Source organism: Vipera berus (genome assembly GCF_964194415.1).
Source record: "Vipera berus genome assembly, chromosome: Z".
Taxonomy (NCBI): domain Eukaryota; kingdom Metazoa; phylum Chordata; class Lepidosauria; order Squamata; family Viperidae; genus Vipera; species Vipera berus.
In genome coordinates this window covers 99137808-99156834 of record NC_138205.1, presented here as the reverse complement: position 1 = coordinate 99156834, position 19027 = coordinate 99137808, and the positions used below count along the sequence as shown (strand labels likewise).

Below are 19027 nucleotides of genomic sequence, written 5' to 3'. Positions count from 1 at the left end.
GAACAATCTTTTTAAAATGAACTGAAAGCACTGAAATATTCAGGAACTTACCTAGTTGATTTTTGATATAACCATTGCTTTATCTGGAAGAAGCTCAGTGATATATATGTGTTTGGAAGTCTGTAGTTGAAATGAGACTTTGGAGAAAAGTGTCAGTAGCACAGAGCTAGCATTTTGGGGGTGCTAAGACCTAGCCCTGGTTGCCTGGATTTTTGCAGCCCAGATATTGTGGCTTTATAGAGAAAACCTATGTTTGCAGAACTATATATATAAAAACCCCTCACATTTTAAATAAGGAATAAATGATGCAAAATCGACATGGATACTGCAAAATGATGCAGTATCCATGTCGAAAGTTGGTGGGGTAGCATCCTGCTGAATTGTGGAATAAAATATTATTTTCAGTTAGAAGGGCAGATACAAGTTAAGATTTTGTTGCTTATCTATTTGGAATCCAGACAGAAAGTAAAGTACCTTTTTTGTATGCTAATAGAGAAGGAAATCAAATTCCCATGATGTAAAATATATTAATTTATAAATTAAAATATAATAAAGACAATATTTCTTCATTGGACTTAATTTGACTATAGAAGGAATTTCACTTGAGTGAATAAATGGAGTGGTTATGTTGGATTGATGACCCATAATAAAGAGTTAGCTAAATTTTATTTGATATGAATGGGATGTGAAAGCGAAAGGCTTTCTTTTGGATATATAAATGAAGGTTTCAATATAGGGAAAATAAAAAATAACATTTTGCTTTTTAAAAAACAATCTGTCAACAGCCATTAAGTAGTGATGAAGTACAGGTTCTTATCAGAAGCAGTGGAAAATATCTCAGGAAGGTGGAAAGGAAAAGGAAAGAAATCTTTTTTCCTGCACTATTGAACATTGAATAGGTTGTAAAAGCATCCTATTCAAAGTTGAAAAGGGTACTCAGAGTACACATATTATTAAATAATGGGGAGCCACAAGGTTGCCTACTTATAATTTACTTGAACCTACGATATCAAAGGGTGGTTGTACAAATTATACATTTTTTTCTGGCTTAAATTTGTCAGATTATTAAACTATTTGTTTTAAAATTCTTTTTTTTAATATTAAGTGATATTCCATTAAATAGTTAATTTTGAAGACATATCTTTTAAAATGTATTCTTTAATATTATGAATGGCTTAGATAGGATGAAATCTTCTGCTTTGCTATAATCAAAATAAGAGTATTGTCTTTATTTTCTTTCTTTTTTTCTTTCCAATCATCAACATCTGTCATCTTTGCTCTGAGCAAAATGGATGGGGAAGTAACATGAAAGATTATTCTTCTTTGATTACCCAATTTGTCTTAATTACAAGGTTCTTAAACATGTGCAGCTAAATAAATGAGCAGGAAAACATTTAGGCAATAGTATTAAAAGCAGCTGAAGCTGCCTCAGCTGTGAACTTGACTGACTTCTGTGTATTTTAATAAAGATTCAGGATGGAGTTCACACATAGGTGGTTGAGGAAATGAGACACTTGTGTGCCAATCATTCTGAAATGGCAGTTTAAATCTGTAATACTACAGTACTTGTGTGACATGTACTAAAACATTTTGAGAAGGTCACTATGAAGCAAGCAGCCAGCTGTTGGGTTTATCATAGATAAACTCCTACAAAGTGCAGCAACATTTAATACACCAGTGGAGCATGAAAAAACTGTGCAAATTAAATTGAGAAGCAGCTGTGGTTGAAGATGTGTATCTTTATATTGAACTCCTCAGGGTGCAATAGTGAGGTTGCATTAATACATTCTATCAAAAATTTCCAGCCAAACCCTTGCCTTTCAAACTAAAATAATTGAAGATAATGTGAAGGTGGCCTATTATTTCCCTTTATTTTCCAACAACTGGTTTTCCTTTGTAATACTTCAGAAATAATTTTTAAAAAATGAAAAGTCCTCATGCTCTTCATAAAATATCTATTTAATGAGTTAACATTTTGTTTTTGCATGAATATTTTCTATAAAGGATTGTTCTGTATTTCCACATTTTTTACTGTTTCTCATAGAAAACACAAAAAAACATGGCTAGTTGCCACATGGCAAAAATAGTTGGGGTTGTAAGCAATTTTGTGTAGATTGAAATTCTTTTCAATTCTCCTTGGAGCATATTAAAATCTGATTAAAAATATTCACAAACTTGCACAAGTGTCCTTGTATAAAATTGTTTTATGATTTTACAATATCTATTTTATTAGATGTTGCTAACAGATCACACTTCTTAGACACAAAGGATAATCTTCTTGATGGGTTGTAGTCCTTGGGCAAATGTATACAAGCAGTGCTTTTTTTCTAAAAAAAAAAAAAAAAAGGTGCCAGAACTCTCATCTTGGCGGCCGCAGGAGGCGGGGGGGCGGGAGGAGCATTGCTGCAGTCACGGGTGCGAGGGGTGTTGGTGGCAGGCTGCCCCCCCAGGGCTGCAGCTGGCGCGGCTGGTGCTGTGGGAGCAGCGGGGCCTGCTCTATATGGCGGGGCTGTGCGGGGCGGGCGGCGGAGGCGGTGTGGGCCAGGTGATGCAGGGCAGCCACTTAGGCACACAGGGTGAGGCGACGGTGGCACAGGTCCAGCACCAGGTAGGCCACCAGCCTGGCTGACACAGGGGAGTGCACATGGACTCCGCAGAATCCACCTCCCACTGCTTGTCGTCTCTTACTTACCTAGTTGAGATAGTGTCGTTGGGCAGCAGGGACGGATGCAGATTTCCTGCCAAATCGCCTTCACTTCAGACAACTTGCTGCAACATTTGCCGGCCAGGTCTTTCAGCAGCAATTCCTACTGGCTTTCAAAAGCCAATAGACTTTTGAAAGCCAATAGAGGGAGTAGCATAGCTTGTGCAAAAGCTTTCTTCTTTTTGTGCAAAAAAGGGTGCCAGAACGCCATTCTGAGCGTTCTATGAGAAAAAAAGCCCTGCTTTTATGTTTTAATCTTACGATTTTAAAAATATTGTAAGTTGCCCCAAACTTCGCCAGGTGCATACAAATTGCATACAAGTATTATATAATTGGTAAATAAAGGTAGAACATATGTTAAATATACACCAAATGATAATATGCTTCCCTACAAAGTCAATTCTTGCTCAATGACAGACCAAGGAGTTAACTCAGAAAGGCAAGAGGAAAATCTACAAGAGGTCTGTGCAACTTGTAGAATGGAAAGGCCCACACTGATAAATTAAAAATCTTTGTGGTCTGCAAAGGAATGCTGGTGGGCTAATCAGTGATTTGGTGACTAGAGGAACATCTACAGTGTTGGAGCTCCTGGTCATGGTAAACCATGCAGGCACTAGGCAACATGACTTTCAGGGCAGTGGTGGTGATTTTATTACTTTTTTTTTAAAAAAAGTCTGTGCTCTGTCTAAAGGTATTTGGTAGGCTGCATGTACAGGCCTGGTCTAGAATTTATTTTGGAGCATTCAACTATCTAGAGCAGGCATGTCAAACTCATTTTTTTTGAGGCAACTTCTTATAAAAGAATTGCCATTAATTTGTTTTAATAAAATAATTTAAATCAATTTTTCACTTGATTTCAAATTAAATGAATTATATTGGTTGACAACGAGATTTTTTTTAGTACAATTGCCAAATGCAATAAACTGGTTTTAGGTATATGTGTGCACTAATTATTTCAACACCAATACATTTTAACAACATATTCCATTTGTAAATGAATGCAAATGCAAATTATACAATTTTTTTGTGCAAAAATAAAACAAAATAACAGATTTAAGAGCTGTTATCATTAGTTATCCTTAGATAAAAAATAATTTCATCATCCAAAACTTTGTTATACTGTATTTAACGAACAGATGCTTTGGGATTAAAAAAAAAAAAGACTGACTACATTTGATTGTGTATCACCATGGCATTAAAACAAAATTCGAACAGTGTATGAAAAATAAAGGTTCCCTAAACGTCTGCTGGTTATATCTATACATTTTCCTTGATAGCATATCACATATAATTGAAGATTATAATTAGTTGCGTGTGCACGTTCAGCAAGTGTGATGTATTTGTGCTGGCATTTCTAGGCCTCTTTCCAACCACATCCAGAAAACTTTGTAACAAACATTGGAATTCTTAAGGCCATGTTTTGTATTTCCCAGCAATCTGTTACTGGAAGGAAAAAGCAATCCCTGCTGTGTTACTGATCCCAGAGAAGCATTTGCATGTATGCAGGTATCCTTAGGGTGCCATAGTTATGGATGAGAAATATTGGTTGCAAAGTTGGCATTTCTGGATGTAATACAGATATTTTGGACTTATTTTTCTTACTTTGCATGTCTGATATTTTTAAAATGGCATATGCTACTGACTACACTTATGCACATATGTAACATCTTTTGCTAGGATACATGACCACTGATTTTCCAGAATGTGAAAAGTGAAAGATTGTGACTAAACAAAATTTTAATGTACAGATAATACCACCAGAAATTATTTTAGCCTTTTTAATAAATGTTGTTATTGATGTTAACCTCACCATGGAAAACATCATATATTGTTATGTATATACTAGATTAATTATTTAAACACTGAAGTGCAACATAACTAGATTCTAAATAATCTATTTTTCAAAACACACAACAGTCCAAACAGTAAAAGTAAAGTCCAAATTAAGAACATTTGATTCTTAAGAATTGTTTAATTTAAAGTGGTTTAGTTGTAATAGAAGGTTAGATTCAAAATAGTTTTCAAGAGTCTGTACAAAAGCTACTATTTTTTTCTAGCATCAGCTAAATTAGACATATTACATTGAGAAAAATGTTTGATTTCATTACAGAGATGTTAGCATAGGAAATAGATTATTTTGTTATCTAATTTTACCTTCCAAAACACAGAAGCAGATGAAAAATGTGAGGTTCTTTCCTGTTGGCTTTTCTTAATTAGCTGTTTTAGATTCTAAAAGTTTGGTTCCCAAAGAAGTAACCCTGTAAATAACTTTAATGTCCTCCTGTAGGGCAGGTTCTTTTATGACTCAAGGACTTCAACTCCCAGAATACCTGAGCCAGCATGGCTCAGCTTGGAAACCTTTCCCTTTCCCCTCAGCATGGCTGACTCAGGATTTCTGGGAGTTGAAGTACACGAGTCATAAAAAAGGGCCAAGATTGCCTAGCCCTGCAATAGGCTTTCAGACCGAGCCTTTTTTTTTTGCGAAAAAAAGGTGCCGGAACGCCGTTCTGAGCGTTCTATGAGAAAAAAAGCCCTGTATACAAGAAAAAACAAAATAATGCAGATGAAGCCTCTGGGATTATACAGACATCAGAACAAGCCTAAAATTCTGCTGATCGTGTAGTGTTGACAGTTGAGAAAAGAATACATTTTAACTTGCAAATAGCCAAGTTGCAGTGAATTTAGTTTTAAGATTGCATCAGAAATGTTTATTTTCTAGCTTGAAGAGCCCAATCAAATAAACATGATATAGCAAAAAAGATAGAAAATTGTGGTATAAATTTCAATAACTTAATTGTGTCCTTGTGTTTTTAATGTTCATCTGAAGTTATAAGGTCTTATGTTTAATGGTGGCTTCTAAGCAGTGAGAATCCAGTCAGAATGGTTATATTTTGACAATGGCCAGTGCAGATTATCACAATGGAATCTTCATAGAGCTGTACTGAAAAAACAATTCAGAAATTGCAACTTAGGGAGGTATTAGAGATGTTCAGTATTTGAGGGAATGACTTTTCTGGTATACACTTGCCCTAAGATTATGGTTCGTTAAGAAGATTGTCCTTTGCATCTCAACAGTGTAATCTGAACATAGTAAAGAAATGGAAGATAGAGCTTTCTTGGCTGGGATGATTTTCTTTTAGAGATACAACAGCAATGCCCATGATTATTTGCTTAAGCCATTATTTGTATTGATTATATGTTAATTATATTTTGTTTATTAGATTATTAGTGTGTTTCTGTATTTCTAATGCATGGATGAATTGCAAGTTATTTTCTTTTGTGCTAAGATCTATTCTTGTAGGATGGGAGAAATATTTTACTTAATAAATACAAATTAATCAATTAATTCTTTTCTGCACATATTCCAATTATCTCTAGAAGCTTGCAATATAGAGTGTTCAAAGGCATGCGGAAAATATAACTTTTTATTTTAATCCCAGAAATTCAAGAAGGGTATGTAAAATGTTAGCTTCAACTTCATTAATTGTAATTTAAAACATTCTTGTGCTATTTTTCAGATTTGTAGAAGATACAATTATCAATTGGATCATTGCAACATTTTATTTTCTATCATTTATTGTTCAGATGTAAAGATGTTTCAATATTTTTATATATAGGGGGCAATTGTCTATCCTGTTACTTTTTTTCAGTTGAAAATGCACAATATCCTTTTCTTTATAGATGGGTCCATATTGTTTGTGCACTTTATGTTCCCGGAGTGGCATTTGGAGATATTGACAAATTGCGACCAGTAACACTTACAGAAATGAACTATTCCAAGTATGGTGCAAAGGTAACATCAAAAGAGTTGTATTTTACTAACATGTAGATTGCTGTTATGTATTTCTTTTGTTTGCTTCTATTCATTGCAGCTAAGTATTCAAAATGTATTGTAGATTAATATAATGATTTTTTTTCCTTTTTATTACGAACTAGCTTTATGGAGATAAGAAACAATGCAATCATTGTTCATTGTTATTGGTGATCTTGTATATATTATTTCATATGGATTATATTTGTTGAAATTGTAATGAAAAGTGAGACAGGAAAGCAAATATACAATTCTAATTAAATTTTATTACAGAAATTTAGAATAATTTATGTGATTTTTTTCTGTTAAAAGTAGAGGAAAAATCTATTTCAATTCGAATGTCCCATCATTTGTTCTGTCTGCTTATTTTTCCATTTTATTTTTCTTGTATTTCTTTAAGATTGGATTCTTTAAAAATAGATTTTGAAAGCAGTCAAGATACTGTAAAGCACACTCTATATATAGGTGGTCCTTGCTTGACAACCATTTACCTGTACAGCTTGCCTGTACTATAACTATAGGGATGCTTTAGCTACACCAACTTCTGTCCATTTGGCTGCCCTGAACAGCAGAATTCCTCATCATTGGTGATGTTGGACCCAAGGGCCTTGAACAGTCCCATCAGGCCACCACCACTTCTGGGCATCTACACTGACCCCATTGTTACCATCACCACAAGGAATATCATGAGAGGCTTGGCACCATGGTCAGCCACCACAGTGCAAAACCCCAGCTACCCATGTGCTCTATAGGTGTTTTTCCCTCTAGATGACCTTTGCTGTCTTCCTCCCATTGCTCATAAAGAATGCCTGGCTTGGCCCTCTGTAGGACAGCTTCTGGCCAGACATTCTTCCTCAGGTTGTTCATGCCTTTCTCCAATTCACATGCGCTGCTCTCGTGTTTTGGAAGGCTTTAGAGGCTTTTGCATAAAGTCAGACTGGGTGCACCTTGTCAGGAGCAGGATGAAGACAAAGGCAGCGGGGTGGTTGGGGCTTTGCTCTGTGCACTAGAGTGGCTTGCAGCAGGTCTGAGGTTCACTCCTTGGCAGCAGCAGAGCTTGGGCTGCAGTAGAAGCCCAGGGGCAGTGGCATCTGTCTGAGACTGCTGAAGATCTTAGACCTGTTTTTTGGCCCCAGTGCTGCCTCTACTCCAAGGAGTGTCGTTGTGCAGGATGTAAGGCTATGTGGAAATAACTCAGAGACGGGTAGGCAGAAGGAGAGATGCTACCTAGGGAACAATCAGATAAGCGAAGACATACCCTGCAACTACATAATAGAAAAATAAAGAGACACAGAAAGAATCCTTCCTAACTATAAAGAGACTTGGTGGAGCAGTGGGCTAATGCCTCCTTAAGTAACACCAGCTGCCTGCAATTAGTGCAGGTTCGCATCCCACCAGGCTCAAGGTTGACTCAGCCTTCCATCCTTCCGAGGTAGGTAAAATGAGGACCCAGATTGTTGGGGGCAATTAAGCTGACTTTGTAATAATGCCGCTTGGGTGTGTGTGTGAAAGCCCTAATAAGCAGGCATATACATAGAATGAAGGCTACTGCTAAGCTTGTAAGCCGCCCTGAGTCTTCGGAGAAGGGCGGGATATAAATGGAATTAAAATAAATTAAATAAAAATAAAATAAACTTCTCAGTCTGTAAAAGAGACAGAATAAATGCATACTATTGTACTTGCAAGATTCTGTTATAATAAATTAGAATTAGCTCATCTAGTCATATTTCCTGTCTAGTCTATCTGGGAAGGCTGACAAGGTGACTAAAGTAGCAGATATGGACAGACAGATAGTTGGGTGAGAGAGTTAAAGAGAAGACAGTCCTTCACCTTACCAAGGCTCAGGGCTGGGAGGGACCTAGATGGGAATACCTTGGATCAAGATGAGTCTTTGCCTAATGACTGGTGGGATTTTATTAACAGTGCAAGTTGGGATTGCCATGATTGTGTCACATGAAGTCATGTGACATTGCACTTTACAACTGTATTACTTAGCAAAAGAAATTCCGGTCCTAATTACCATGGTTAAACATCTACCTATAGTTGAAACTTGATGTCTGTTTTTCTAGTATTTATTCCATTGCTTTCTCTCACTGATCTGCGGCAGGAATGTAGCTTCTGTGAAGATCCTCGTTTTGCCAGAACTGGTGTTTGCATTAGCTGTGATGCTGGAATGTGTAGAGCTTATTTCCATGTGACCTGTGCTCAGAAAGAAGGCCTATTGTCAGAAGCTGCCGCAGAGGAAGTAAGTAAACTTGAGTATTCTAATGATTCAATCTGGGGTGGGATCTTTTACCATTAAAAATCCAGATAAACATATTAAAATATCATACATAACAGCATTTATATTTTGTTATACTGAAGCCATCCTTAGATTTAAGTGCAAGTAGTCTTGATGAAAAAATATTTAGCATATTTATTTAGCATAGCATAGTTTATTTTAAAGTTGATTGGGTTTTTTTTTCCTTACCTCATAATTAACAGGCATTGTCTGCCTTCCTCTTTTCCTTCTGTTTTCTTTGGAGAGATGGTTGTTTTTGATCGAACGATTTTCTCCTGCAATTGTTTTATGCTAAAAATGTGTAAATAGGTTGATTATGACCTTCAGCTCTATTACAGTTGAGTACTTCTCTATAATCAAATAACACAGTGTTCAGATGCCCCATGCCATCCATTATTTTTGTCTGATATTTTGTCAGATAATAATCTATCATAATCACATTGTTGTATTATATCTGTTTAAAACTAAAAAGCTGCTTTTGGTTGCAAAATACTTATTATCAATTGCAGTGCTTTTTTTGTAAAAGAAAAAGGTGCCGGAACTCACACATGTCATACAACCCGCCTTGCCTATCCTACAAGGTTCCATCCAAAAAAGGTGCCAGAACTCCGTTCTGCGCGTTCTATGACAAAAAAAGCCCTGATCAATTGTGTTATTCATGTACTGACCGGAAAAAATATATAATTCTATAAGCCTATAGTTTTTCAGAAGTTGATAAGGTTTTTAAATTTGACTTGCCTTCATTAAAAAAATGAACAACATGAGTTGTGAATGAAGAGAAATATACATGTAGAAATAGTGATTTATTCTTCGTAGCCTTCGGATTCATGCTGGAGCCCAACTTCAGGGAACTTCTCACTCTCCAGAATGTGTGCACTAGACTGTTCTGATCTGCACTGTTCATTTAGTTTTGCAGTCAGTAAGATTGTTGGTCAAGCAGGGACAAAAATAGCCAAAAGACAAAAATAGAAATGATTGAAGCCCCTTCTCAGTCAACAGGAATGCTGATTTACCACCAACTTATCAGGTACTTAGAAGCTGAGGGCATGGCAGCACAAGCAAACTGTCAGGTTTCCAACCTATGGGCTTTTCAAGTGACTCTGAGGCATTGTTTACCTTAAAAGTCCTTTATTCAGCCTTATACACCGGCAAATGCTTGCTGGAAGGAAGCTGGAATCTGAAATCTCCGCCCCTTGCACAATATATTAAAACACAATTCTCTACCTTTCTAATTTTGTCATTAATCATATTCTCCATAGCCGCCAAGGTCTGATCTTCTTTAGTTAGAGATGGCCTTGAAGGTACAATCCTCCTCTTCCCCCCTCCCAACCTTAAACTCAATCTCTTAAAGCAATACACAAGTTTAACATATGAAATGGCTACTTCTTCATCTCTTGCCAAGCAATAACATTCGATGTTAGCAGCGTTGATAGAAACAATAGTCAATGACTTACTAACCGGAGACCCCATTTAATAATTAAAATAATAATAAAAAGCCACACACAATCAGGCACCACATAAAAACTAGCATAAAAAGCCCAGTGCACACATTTTGGAGAGTGAGATGTTTCTTGAGAATGGGTTCCAGCTTGAGTTCAAAAGTTGGAAGAATAAACCTCTGGTTCCGGTGATTTACTCAGATTGGATCCTGCAACATGAGTTGTTCATACTATGATTGAATAAAATTGTTTTAGAAGCTTTAATGTTCTTTTCTGGATTATGAGGTCCTGCACTCAGTCACTCATGCCCTGGTAATTTCCCTCTTGGATTATTACAACTCTCTCTACACGGGGCTACTCTTGAAGAGTGTTCAGAAGCTACAATTAGTCCAGAATACAGCAGGACGGACCGTTTTGGACACTTTCTCGAGTAGCATATGTAACACCACTGTTACATGAGCTGCACTGTCTGCAATCTGTTTCCAATTCAAGATGATGGCTATTACCTTTAAAGCCCCTATAGCAAGGGTACAGGATATATGTAGAACCATTTTTCCACCAGGGAATTAGCCTGCCCCACTTGTGCTGGCAGAAAGAGCTTCTTGTGAATGCTCTCAGCCAAGGAATTCCAGAGTTCCTTGACAGAATGCCAGGCATTTCTGTCATAACTCATCTTCTTTGGAACATCTTGCCAGAAAAGGTAAAATCTGCCTCCTCTGTTTTAAGCTTCAGGAAGAGCCTTAAAACCTGGGTATGCCAACTGGTATGTGGTCCTGAAGGAAAATCTGTTGACTGAAGGTGGTTGATGCACTAACAGAGAAGGCACCTCTACCTGTCCCTCTGAACACATGTTTATTAGATAGTTTTAATATAATTTTAATCTGTTGTCATATTATCTTATTGAAAGCCACTCAGAGTCACTTTAAACTCTGAAATGACTGGCAAATAAATTTGATAAAAATGTTCTTCATTTTTGTTTCATTGCTTTAGGATATTGCAGATCCTTTTTTTGCTTACTGTAAACAACATGCAGACAGAATGGATAGAAAATGGAAGCGTAAGAACTATTTGGCTTTACAGTCCTACTGTAAAATGTCTTTGCAAGAAAGAGAAAAACAACTTTCACCCGAAGCTCAGGTATTATTATAGTTTGTTTGGTACAAGTTTCTGAATAATAATGGTACAGAAAAATTACACGAAGCAAGCATTTCTGGAAACACTGATTCTCAAATATTTTGTTTACCTGTTTGCAAACTGTAACATTTTTCTCTTGACTTAAATTAACATCCTGTTTCAGCTACTTCAGCTTCCATGAATCCACATCTTTAAGTTGAGATAATAGAGACCATGGTATGACAAAATTAACTAATGAAATCATAGCATTTAAGATTATATTTAAAAGATGAAATAGAAAGAACTCCCAAGAAATGGATTAAAATGAGATAAATAAGTGATTTACATTGGCACATGTACTCTGATTTTGCATATATGCAGATAATATCTAACCTGGTTATGATTGATGAGAGATCCATCTTGTGGTTATACAGTAGCCCTTGACTTGTGACTGTTTGTTAAGTGGCCTTTTGAAGTTACAACACTGGGAAATGTGACTCACGATTGGTTCTTGCATTTTTGCCTTCCACAGTTTCTCCATTGTCATGTGATCAAAATTAGAATCCTTGGCAACTGGCTTACATCTATGACAGTTGAAGCATCCCAAGATCATTTGATCACCATTTGCAACCTTCCCAGTTGGCTTCTCACAAAGTCAGTGGGAAAGATAGCAGAGAAGGTCACAGGTTGCAGTAATGTGATATCTTGCCTAATGAATAAACTACTTAACAACAAATAGTTTGATAAAAATTATGGCTTAAATCAAGGACTATATGTAATGGTTAGCTTCATTAGGCTAATGCATGGCCTAATTGATACTGTCAATTTGGATGCAATAAAAATAACTTGGAGATTAGAAGATTTGTCCATGGCAACTGATCCTGATGATTATATTTTATTTTCAAAATCAGAAGCAATATTACTCTGAAAAGTGGTTGCTGGATAAAAAAAACATATAGAAAAAAATCAATACTTTCATATTCTGCTGGTGAATTTCCTTTATGGATCAAATTGACTAGCAGAACTCTTCTTATGTGCCATGAGTTGGAAAATTCCAAATTGCTTTTGAAGAAAAACAGATTATGAAGAAAATAGATGCTATTATCAGACTTAAGTTTCTGGATTGCATGATGGGATAGCATGCTCTTGAATAATTCAGGGTCACTGTATACACAGTAGAGTCCATAATAGACTCTTGATAGTTCATTTAGCTTAAGTGCAGTTTGTTTTTGCTACAATATAAATATAAAGCTTTTAAAATGAGATGAAGTTTCTTTCTTTCCCTTGATTTTGTATGCTACACTGTTTAATTTTGTGACATAGGCTCGAATTAATGCCAGACTTCAGCAGTATCGGGCTAAAGCAGAATTAGCACGCACCACAAGACCACAGGCATGGGTTCCAAGAGAAAAACTGCCACGGCCACTCACTAGCAGTGCTTCAGCAATACGTAAGCTCATGCGTAAAGCTGAATTAATGGGCATTAGTACAGACATCTTTCCTGTTGACACTTCAGATACCAGTTCCAGTGTGGATGGAAGACGAAAGCATAAACAGCCAGCATTGACTGCTGATTTTGTGAATTATTATCTTGGTAAGTCTGAAATACTCAAATTCAATTTTTGAATAGTTCTTGGTAGAGGGGTGAAGCAGATTGCAATGGGAGGACTAATAAGCAATGTCTTTTGTTGCGGTTCACTTAGTCTTGTTTTTTCTCTAGAAAATACTAGATTTCTCTATGACTCCTATGTCTCTGAAGCAACCAAGAAAAAATTTTAATGGAAGAACTATCTTTTCCCTCCCTTTCCCCTTTCTAATATGCTTCAAATAGAGGGCAAGAATTGAATTTTATTTCTTGTGATTAGAGAGACTGAGACCTTTCAAAGTATATCTCCCCGCCTTCCCCAGCATGGTCATTTTAGCACTCAAGAGCAGCTTTTATCACTCTAGACCAGAGCTTTTCAACCTTTTCACCCATTGTACCACTTTTATGATAAGGCACTATCCGAGTACTACCAGTTGCCTAGCAAGATGTAAAAAACTTGACCAAACAAAGAGGGGAAAAAACGATAAAGTACAGGTAGTCCTCGACTTACAACAATGTGCTTAATGACTGTTTGAAGTTACAACGGCATTGAAAACAGTGACATGACCATTTTTCACACTTATGACTGTTGCAGCATCCCCAGGGTCATATGATTTACATTCAGATGCTTGGCAACTGATTCATACTTATGACGTTCAGTGTCCCGGGGTCATGTGATCACCTTTTGCAACTTTTTGACAAGCGAAGTCAATGGCTCAGGTTGCAAGGTGCCTGTGGGGGGAAAATCCGTGGGTCTCTGGTAGAGGGGGGTGGGACTGGGGTGGGTGTCTTCCATCCCTCTCTCCCATTGTCCTTTCTTATTTCTTTCCTTCCTTTTCTTCCTTCCTTCCTTTCTCTCACCTTTCACCCTTTCCTTCTTTCTTCACCTTTCTCTCTCTTTTCCCTTCTCACTCTTCTTCCTTGCTTTCTCTCACATTTCTCTTTCCTTTTCTTTCCTTCCCTTTTTCATCTGTTTATTTCTTTTCCTTCCCTTCCGCATCCACATACTTTCCCTTTCCCTCCCTCCCCATTTGGACAGCTGGTAAAATTGTCTGACAGATCCTTTACTCCCTGACAGGTAGAGACTCAGGGCTGCTCCTCTTTTTTATCCTGGCTGGGAAAAGGGGCGTGTGTGTGTGAGACAGAGGAAAAATGATGGGACTCGGGCGCAGGATGCATCTCCCCACTCCGGAGAGCCCTGCTTTCCCCAGTTCCTAGGAGCACTCCGGGGCAAAGAGCTGGAGGGCTCCCCTGAGGGCATCTGGCCAGACTGCGCCACCGCGAGGCCCCATCAGGGGTGGTGCGCTCTGGCTTCCGGGCTCGGCTGGCTGAGGGTGAGCGGTGCCCGCAGGCTGCCTGGTTCCGCTTTCCTGCACTCACCTGGTTGGTGAGCGGTGCCCACAGGGCCCGGCGCCTCCGCTACCTGGCCACGAGAGAGTGGTGCCTTCCCTCCCTGCCCACCCACCACCGTTCACATTTCAGTTCCTAGCATCTCCACCCAGCAGAAGCCCCCCCCCCCAAAAAAACTCTACGGCCTGAGGGACCAAGCGTCCCACTTGGCGCGCTTTATCCCCTCTGCATGGGACCAGCGGGACTTTCCCTAGATAGAAGTCAATGACATTCAAGGTGATGGGGAGAAGCCAGCAAGTTGAGGGTCTGCTGGGTGTTGCAACACCGCCTCCTTCCTGTCCTCCCTCCCCTCCTCTCTTCGGGCTCTCCAAGGTTTTTCAGAGGCCTATGGTCCCAACCTCAAGGCAGCTACGACGAGGGGCGGCGAGTGGAGGAGAGAAGTTCTAGAGGCGGGCACGTGTGTCGCCAAACTCGCGCACCTCCACGACTTGCTCGGCAGTGAAATGCTCTGTTCGGCTTCCTCCTTCAGGCATCTGCTGCTGTAACAGCAGCAGCCAAGGGAGGCCGGCTTCAGTATTTCCTGTGGAAATCCCGGAGCATTCAGCTCCTCCTTCGATTCCTTGCGGGTTGGGGACTGAGGAAGGAAGGGAGGAAGTAGCAGAGCTGTTGGCTGTTGTCGCTTCTCCCTTTGCGTCTGAGCGCCGCCCCCTCCCCAACCTCCTTGTGGCTTTCTGCCACTCAGCTGTGGCGTCCTGGTGCGGCCACCCCCAGCCTCTAGGAGCAGCGTTCTTCCAAACCTGGTTTTGGACCGGCCGATCTCTCCCAGCCCCACCGCCCTTCACTGGCCGCCGGGTAGAAAAGTCAGGCCAAGATCAGGCAAAGGTCGCAGGCGCTTCTCCAAGGGGCGTGTCGGTCATTGGAACTGTGGCGCCTGTGTCCCCCCCACGGACTTACTTCCTCCGCTTTGCGCCCTTTCGGCTGTGAGCTCTGCCGGTCCAGCCATGTCACTGACAGGAGTTCTACAGGGAGTTGCCGATGAGGAGAACAAGGGAAAGGCGGCAAGCCTGGAACCAGCCCTGACCACACTGGAGGGTTCCCGCATTCCGCTGGGAGCCCTCCGGAGTGGTCAGAGCTGGTTCCAGGCTTGCCACCTTTCCCCCGTTCTCCTCACTGGCTGGGGTCACCGCCAGGGAGCCAGCAGACTGCCAGGCGCTCTCTGCAGAGGGCGCGGGACGATCCAGCATCATGCTGTGGGGAGGAGAATCCCAGTGGCGTCCTCGTGGCTGCAGGCATGGACCTCCCTGCAGTGGAGACCATGCAGAAACCCTGCTCAAGCATTCAAGAGGAAAGGCGGGGCTCCCTTCTTTCGGCAAGTGCAAAAGACATCTGGATGGAACAAGCCTAGCCAGTTTATGCCAGCCCCCACCCCCACCCAGATGCCCTCACCACCCCGAAGTGTTTTTTTTACTAACCTGCTTTCAGCTGCATTCCATTTCTCCACTTCTCTGCCTTCGCCACGTGTTTGTGGGACTATTGGTAAAAAAGAAAAAAAGTTCCATGAGACTTTCTAACTTCTCGCGAGATCTCGCGAGAAGTTAGAAAGTCTCATGGAACTTTTTTTGTTCACCAAACACGCGGCTGAGAAGTGAATGGAGAAACAAAATGCAGCTGAAAGCAGGTTAGTAAAAAAACACTTTTGACTTTTTTTTTTACTTTTCTTTTTACAGTGCTGTTCAACCAGTCCTACGTGTACCACCAACCAGATGCTCATGTACCACTAGTGCACGGGTTAGCAACCCGTGGCTCCAGAGCCGCATGCGGCTCTTTCAGCCATCTCCTGCGGCTTCCAGTCCTCCTCCACCATGTGCAGTCCCGGAAAAAAAAAAGTGGGACTAAAAAAATTCAACCAATCAATTCAAACTTCTCACAAAAAAAAGTGGCGAAGTTTGAATTGACTGGTTGAAATTCTTTGGTTTGTGGGACTGCCCACAAACCTCCTTTCTTCTTCCGACTGCGCTTGGCAGCAGCAGAGGAAGAGACTGGAGGACTGCTGGAAAGGTGATTGGGTCCTTTTTCCTTTTTTTTCACATTTGAACTTGGCCACTTCGTATTATTATTATTATTATTATTATTATTATTATTATTATTATTATTATTATTATTATTATTATTATTATTATTATTATTATTATTGTATATATTTTATTGTTTTTTTTAACAGAACATAAATCATTCAGTAATTAGTAAACAGTATGTTGTCTGGGTAACATTTATAAAACTTTAACAATTGATTTCTATAATCTGTATTCCATATGTTAATTTCAGTTGATTTCCCCTTTCCCCCAAGTATCCTTTTTGCAAACATTAGATTAAAACAATTCTCATTATTTTGATAAACAATTAAGTATATAGTTTTTCCAATATTCCTGTTAATCATTTTAGTTGCCTTATCATAAATCCTGTTACTGTGCTTAATTCAGTTTATTTCTCCCCCAAATTCTAAATATTCTTATTAGTGACAGTTTTCTCAACAATTAAACAATTACATTGGTGGATTTAATTCTATTTTTTCCATATAAGCCCTCTGATACTTTTATATTTCTTAAGCAATAGATTAAAAAGTAGGAAGAGAAAAGGAGAGAGAGATGAAAAAGAGGAGAAAAAGAAGAAAGAGGAAAAAAAGATAAAAGCAATGAAATACAAAAAAATAACATACTACTTAAAATATGTATCCCTCCTAACTTAATATATATTTATTTCCTCAATTTCTTATTCTTTTTAACCATAGCTGAAAATATATTTAATCTATTTAAACTTCGACCATTCCATTCAATAGATCTAATCATCTAATCCTTTCTCTAATTCAAAACACATTTTTTATGCTTTTCTTACCACCACATTTAAATAACTAAAACGTTTGCTTTGTTTAAATCATTTCAGTTTTTTTCTTTTACAGAAAGGAAAAAAAAACATTGTATTAGTTAAAAAATTCATCCCTCTAAAAGTAGTATATTTCAAATTTTTTCCATTTTTTTAGCCATATTCAAACAAATGTTTCTTTTTTAAGTATTCTCTCTGATAATTCCCATCATCTATTTTCTTGGTTTCCAATTTAATCTTTTTGATCTGGCCATTGCCTTTCTTAATCAGTGCATTTTGCTACATCATTCGTTTCTCTGTAAAGTATTTTTTCTCATTCTTTTTCTTATCTTCAAAATTGCTTGGATGCATTAAAATATCTGCCACTTAAATTAAATCATGATTTTTTATTTTATACGGTTCCATGTTTAAGTCTCTATCCTCAGAATTATGTTCAGTCATCTCTGCTGTATTTTCCTGAGAAATTTCTTGGAGTTAAATTAAATTGGAGATAAGTTGATTCATACTCTCAAAGTTGTTGTATTTTAAAATTACTATCCTTTGAAATGGTTGTGAAGTATTCATTGCTTCAGGTTTGTTAGTCTCACTTTATTTACACAGCTGTACTTATTAAGAACTTTGAAGGTCAGAGACAAAAATCCTCACCCACCAGTAGGTGTCAGCGTTTGCTCACTTTTCAGATGTTTCTAGTCTTTTATTCTCTCTCTAAAGGGTAAGTTTCGCTGCTTCCAATAGCCAAAAGGAGTAGAGACCCCCTTCTCTTTTTTCCCCCGGACATCTCTTACTTTTGGGACTTTCTTCAGGAAAATAGGTAGGATAGAGAAAATCAATATTCTTACCCAGCTTCAAACGTACTGTTTAAAATCAGCTTAATATGATGGAACTAAGGTAACATACGACATATGACCGACAATCTTTGCTGGCATGGCGAGTTTCTAGTTGTTTTGGAACTGTTGGTGAGACCGTTAAAAGTCGTTGGCGCTGTTTGAATTTGTTCTACCAGCACCAAGATCTGACTGCTGGCCCAGTGATGGATTCTACTGCAAATCAGGGCTGTTTCCAGAGGAGGCAGAGGAGGAGAGGACCTGGAGCTTATGGAGCGAAGGAACTGGATGAGGCTGTTGGCAGGCCCAGAGGAAGAGAGAGAGGATTTTGGAGGAGTTGGTGGTGGCGGCAGCAGTGTGCTCCAGCGGCGAAAAGAAGCAAGGCCTCTTTAAGGAAAGGGTGGAAGAGTCAGGATCAGAAAAAGGAAAGTAGGCGAGGTTGTCAGAATAAAAGCGAATTTGTGGGCTAATCCACATGGAGCCCCATTTCCATCTGTCCTGTTTGCCATCATTCACTCCCTAGAGACTAAAATGGACAATGTGAAATTTGAGCGGGTCCCGAACAAGGAGTATATATCGGAGGTGGTGACCCTTTGAGAGCTGTATGCAACGAAATTTCATTTTTATGTATGCCAATTGGTGTACATTCAAAGTGACAATAAAGTTATCATCAATATAGAGCTTGTGACTTCCGTTGTTTTCAGCTATGGCTAGACAATGGAGTTAGCTAGCTTTTTCTTCTGTTGGTTTCTGGAAGGCTTCTCCTGGACCGTTCAGGGAGACCGCCATCTCTTTTACTTCCCTGGGATTTTCTTCCTTCATTCCACCTCTTTGGGGTGGGTTCTGGCCCCTTTAGGGTCCCCAACAGAAAGAAATTTCAGGCGAAGGGTTCGGCATTCCGAATCTTCCGACTGCTTTGCTGAAAACAGGATGAGTTTTCTTTTTCTTTTTCTTTTTCCACCTGCTGCGCCTTCCTCAGGCTCCCCTCCTCCGAAAACACTGCTGCTGTCTCGCCTGACTCCCTCCCCATTCCATTCTTT

At 39.0% G+C, this 19027-nt stretch overlaps 1 protein-coding gene across 8 annotated transcripts in view; it reads left to right on the top strand.

Moving 5' to 3' along the window:
- PHF14 (PHD finger protein 14) overlaps positions 1 to 19027 on the top strand; it is a 162452-nt gene that overhangs the window by 28252 nt on the left and 115173 nt on the right. For all 8 annotated transcript variants that reach the window (XR_014028513.1, XR_014028514.1, XR_014028515.1 and 5 more), the window contains exons 6-9: positions 6386 to 6497; positions 8623 to 8760; positions 11226 to 11372; positions 12672 to 12942. Coding sequence is in view for 4 of the 8 variants with exons in the window: in XM_081344066.1 (XP_081200192.1) it covers positions 6386 to 6497; positions 8623 to 8760; positions 11226 to 11372; positions 12672 to 12942 (668 nt within the window). In the remaining 4 variants the exon portion in view is untranslated. The remainder of the gene's footprint in view (positions 1 to 6385; positions 6498 to 8622; positions 8761 to 11225; positions 11373 to 12671; positions 12943 to 19027) is intronic.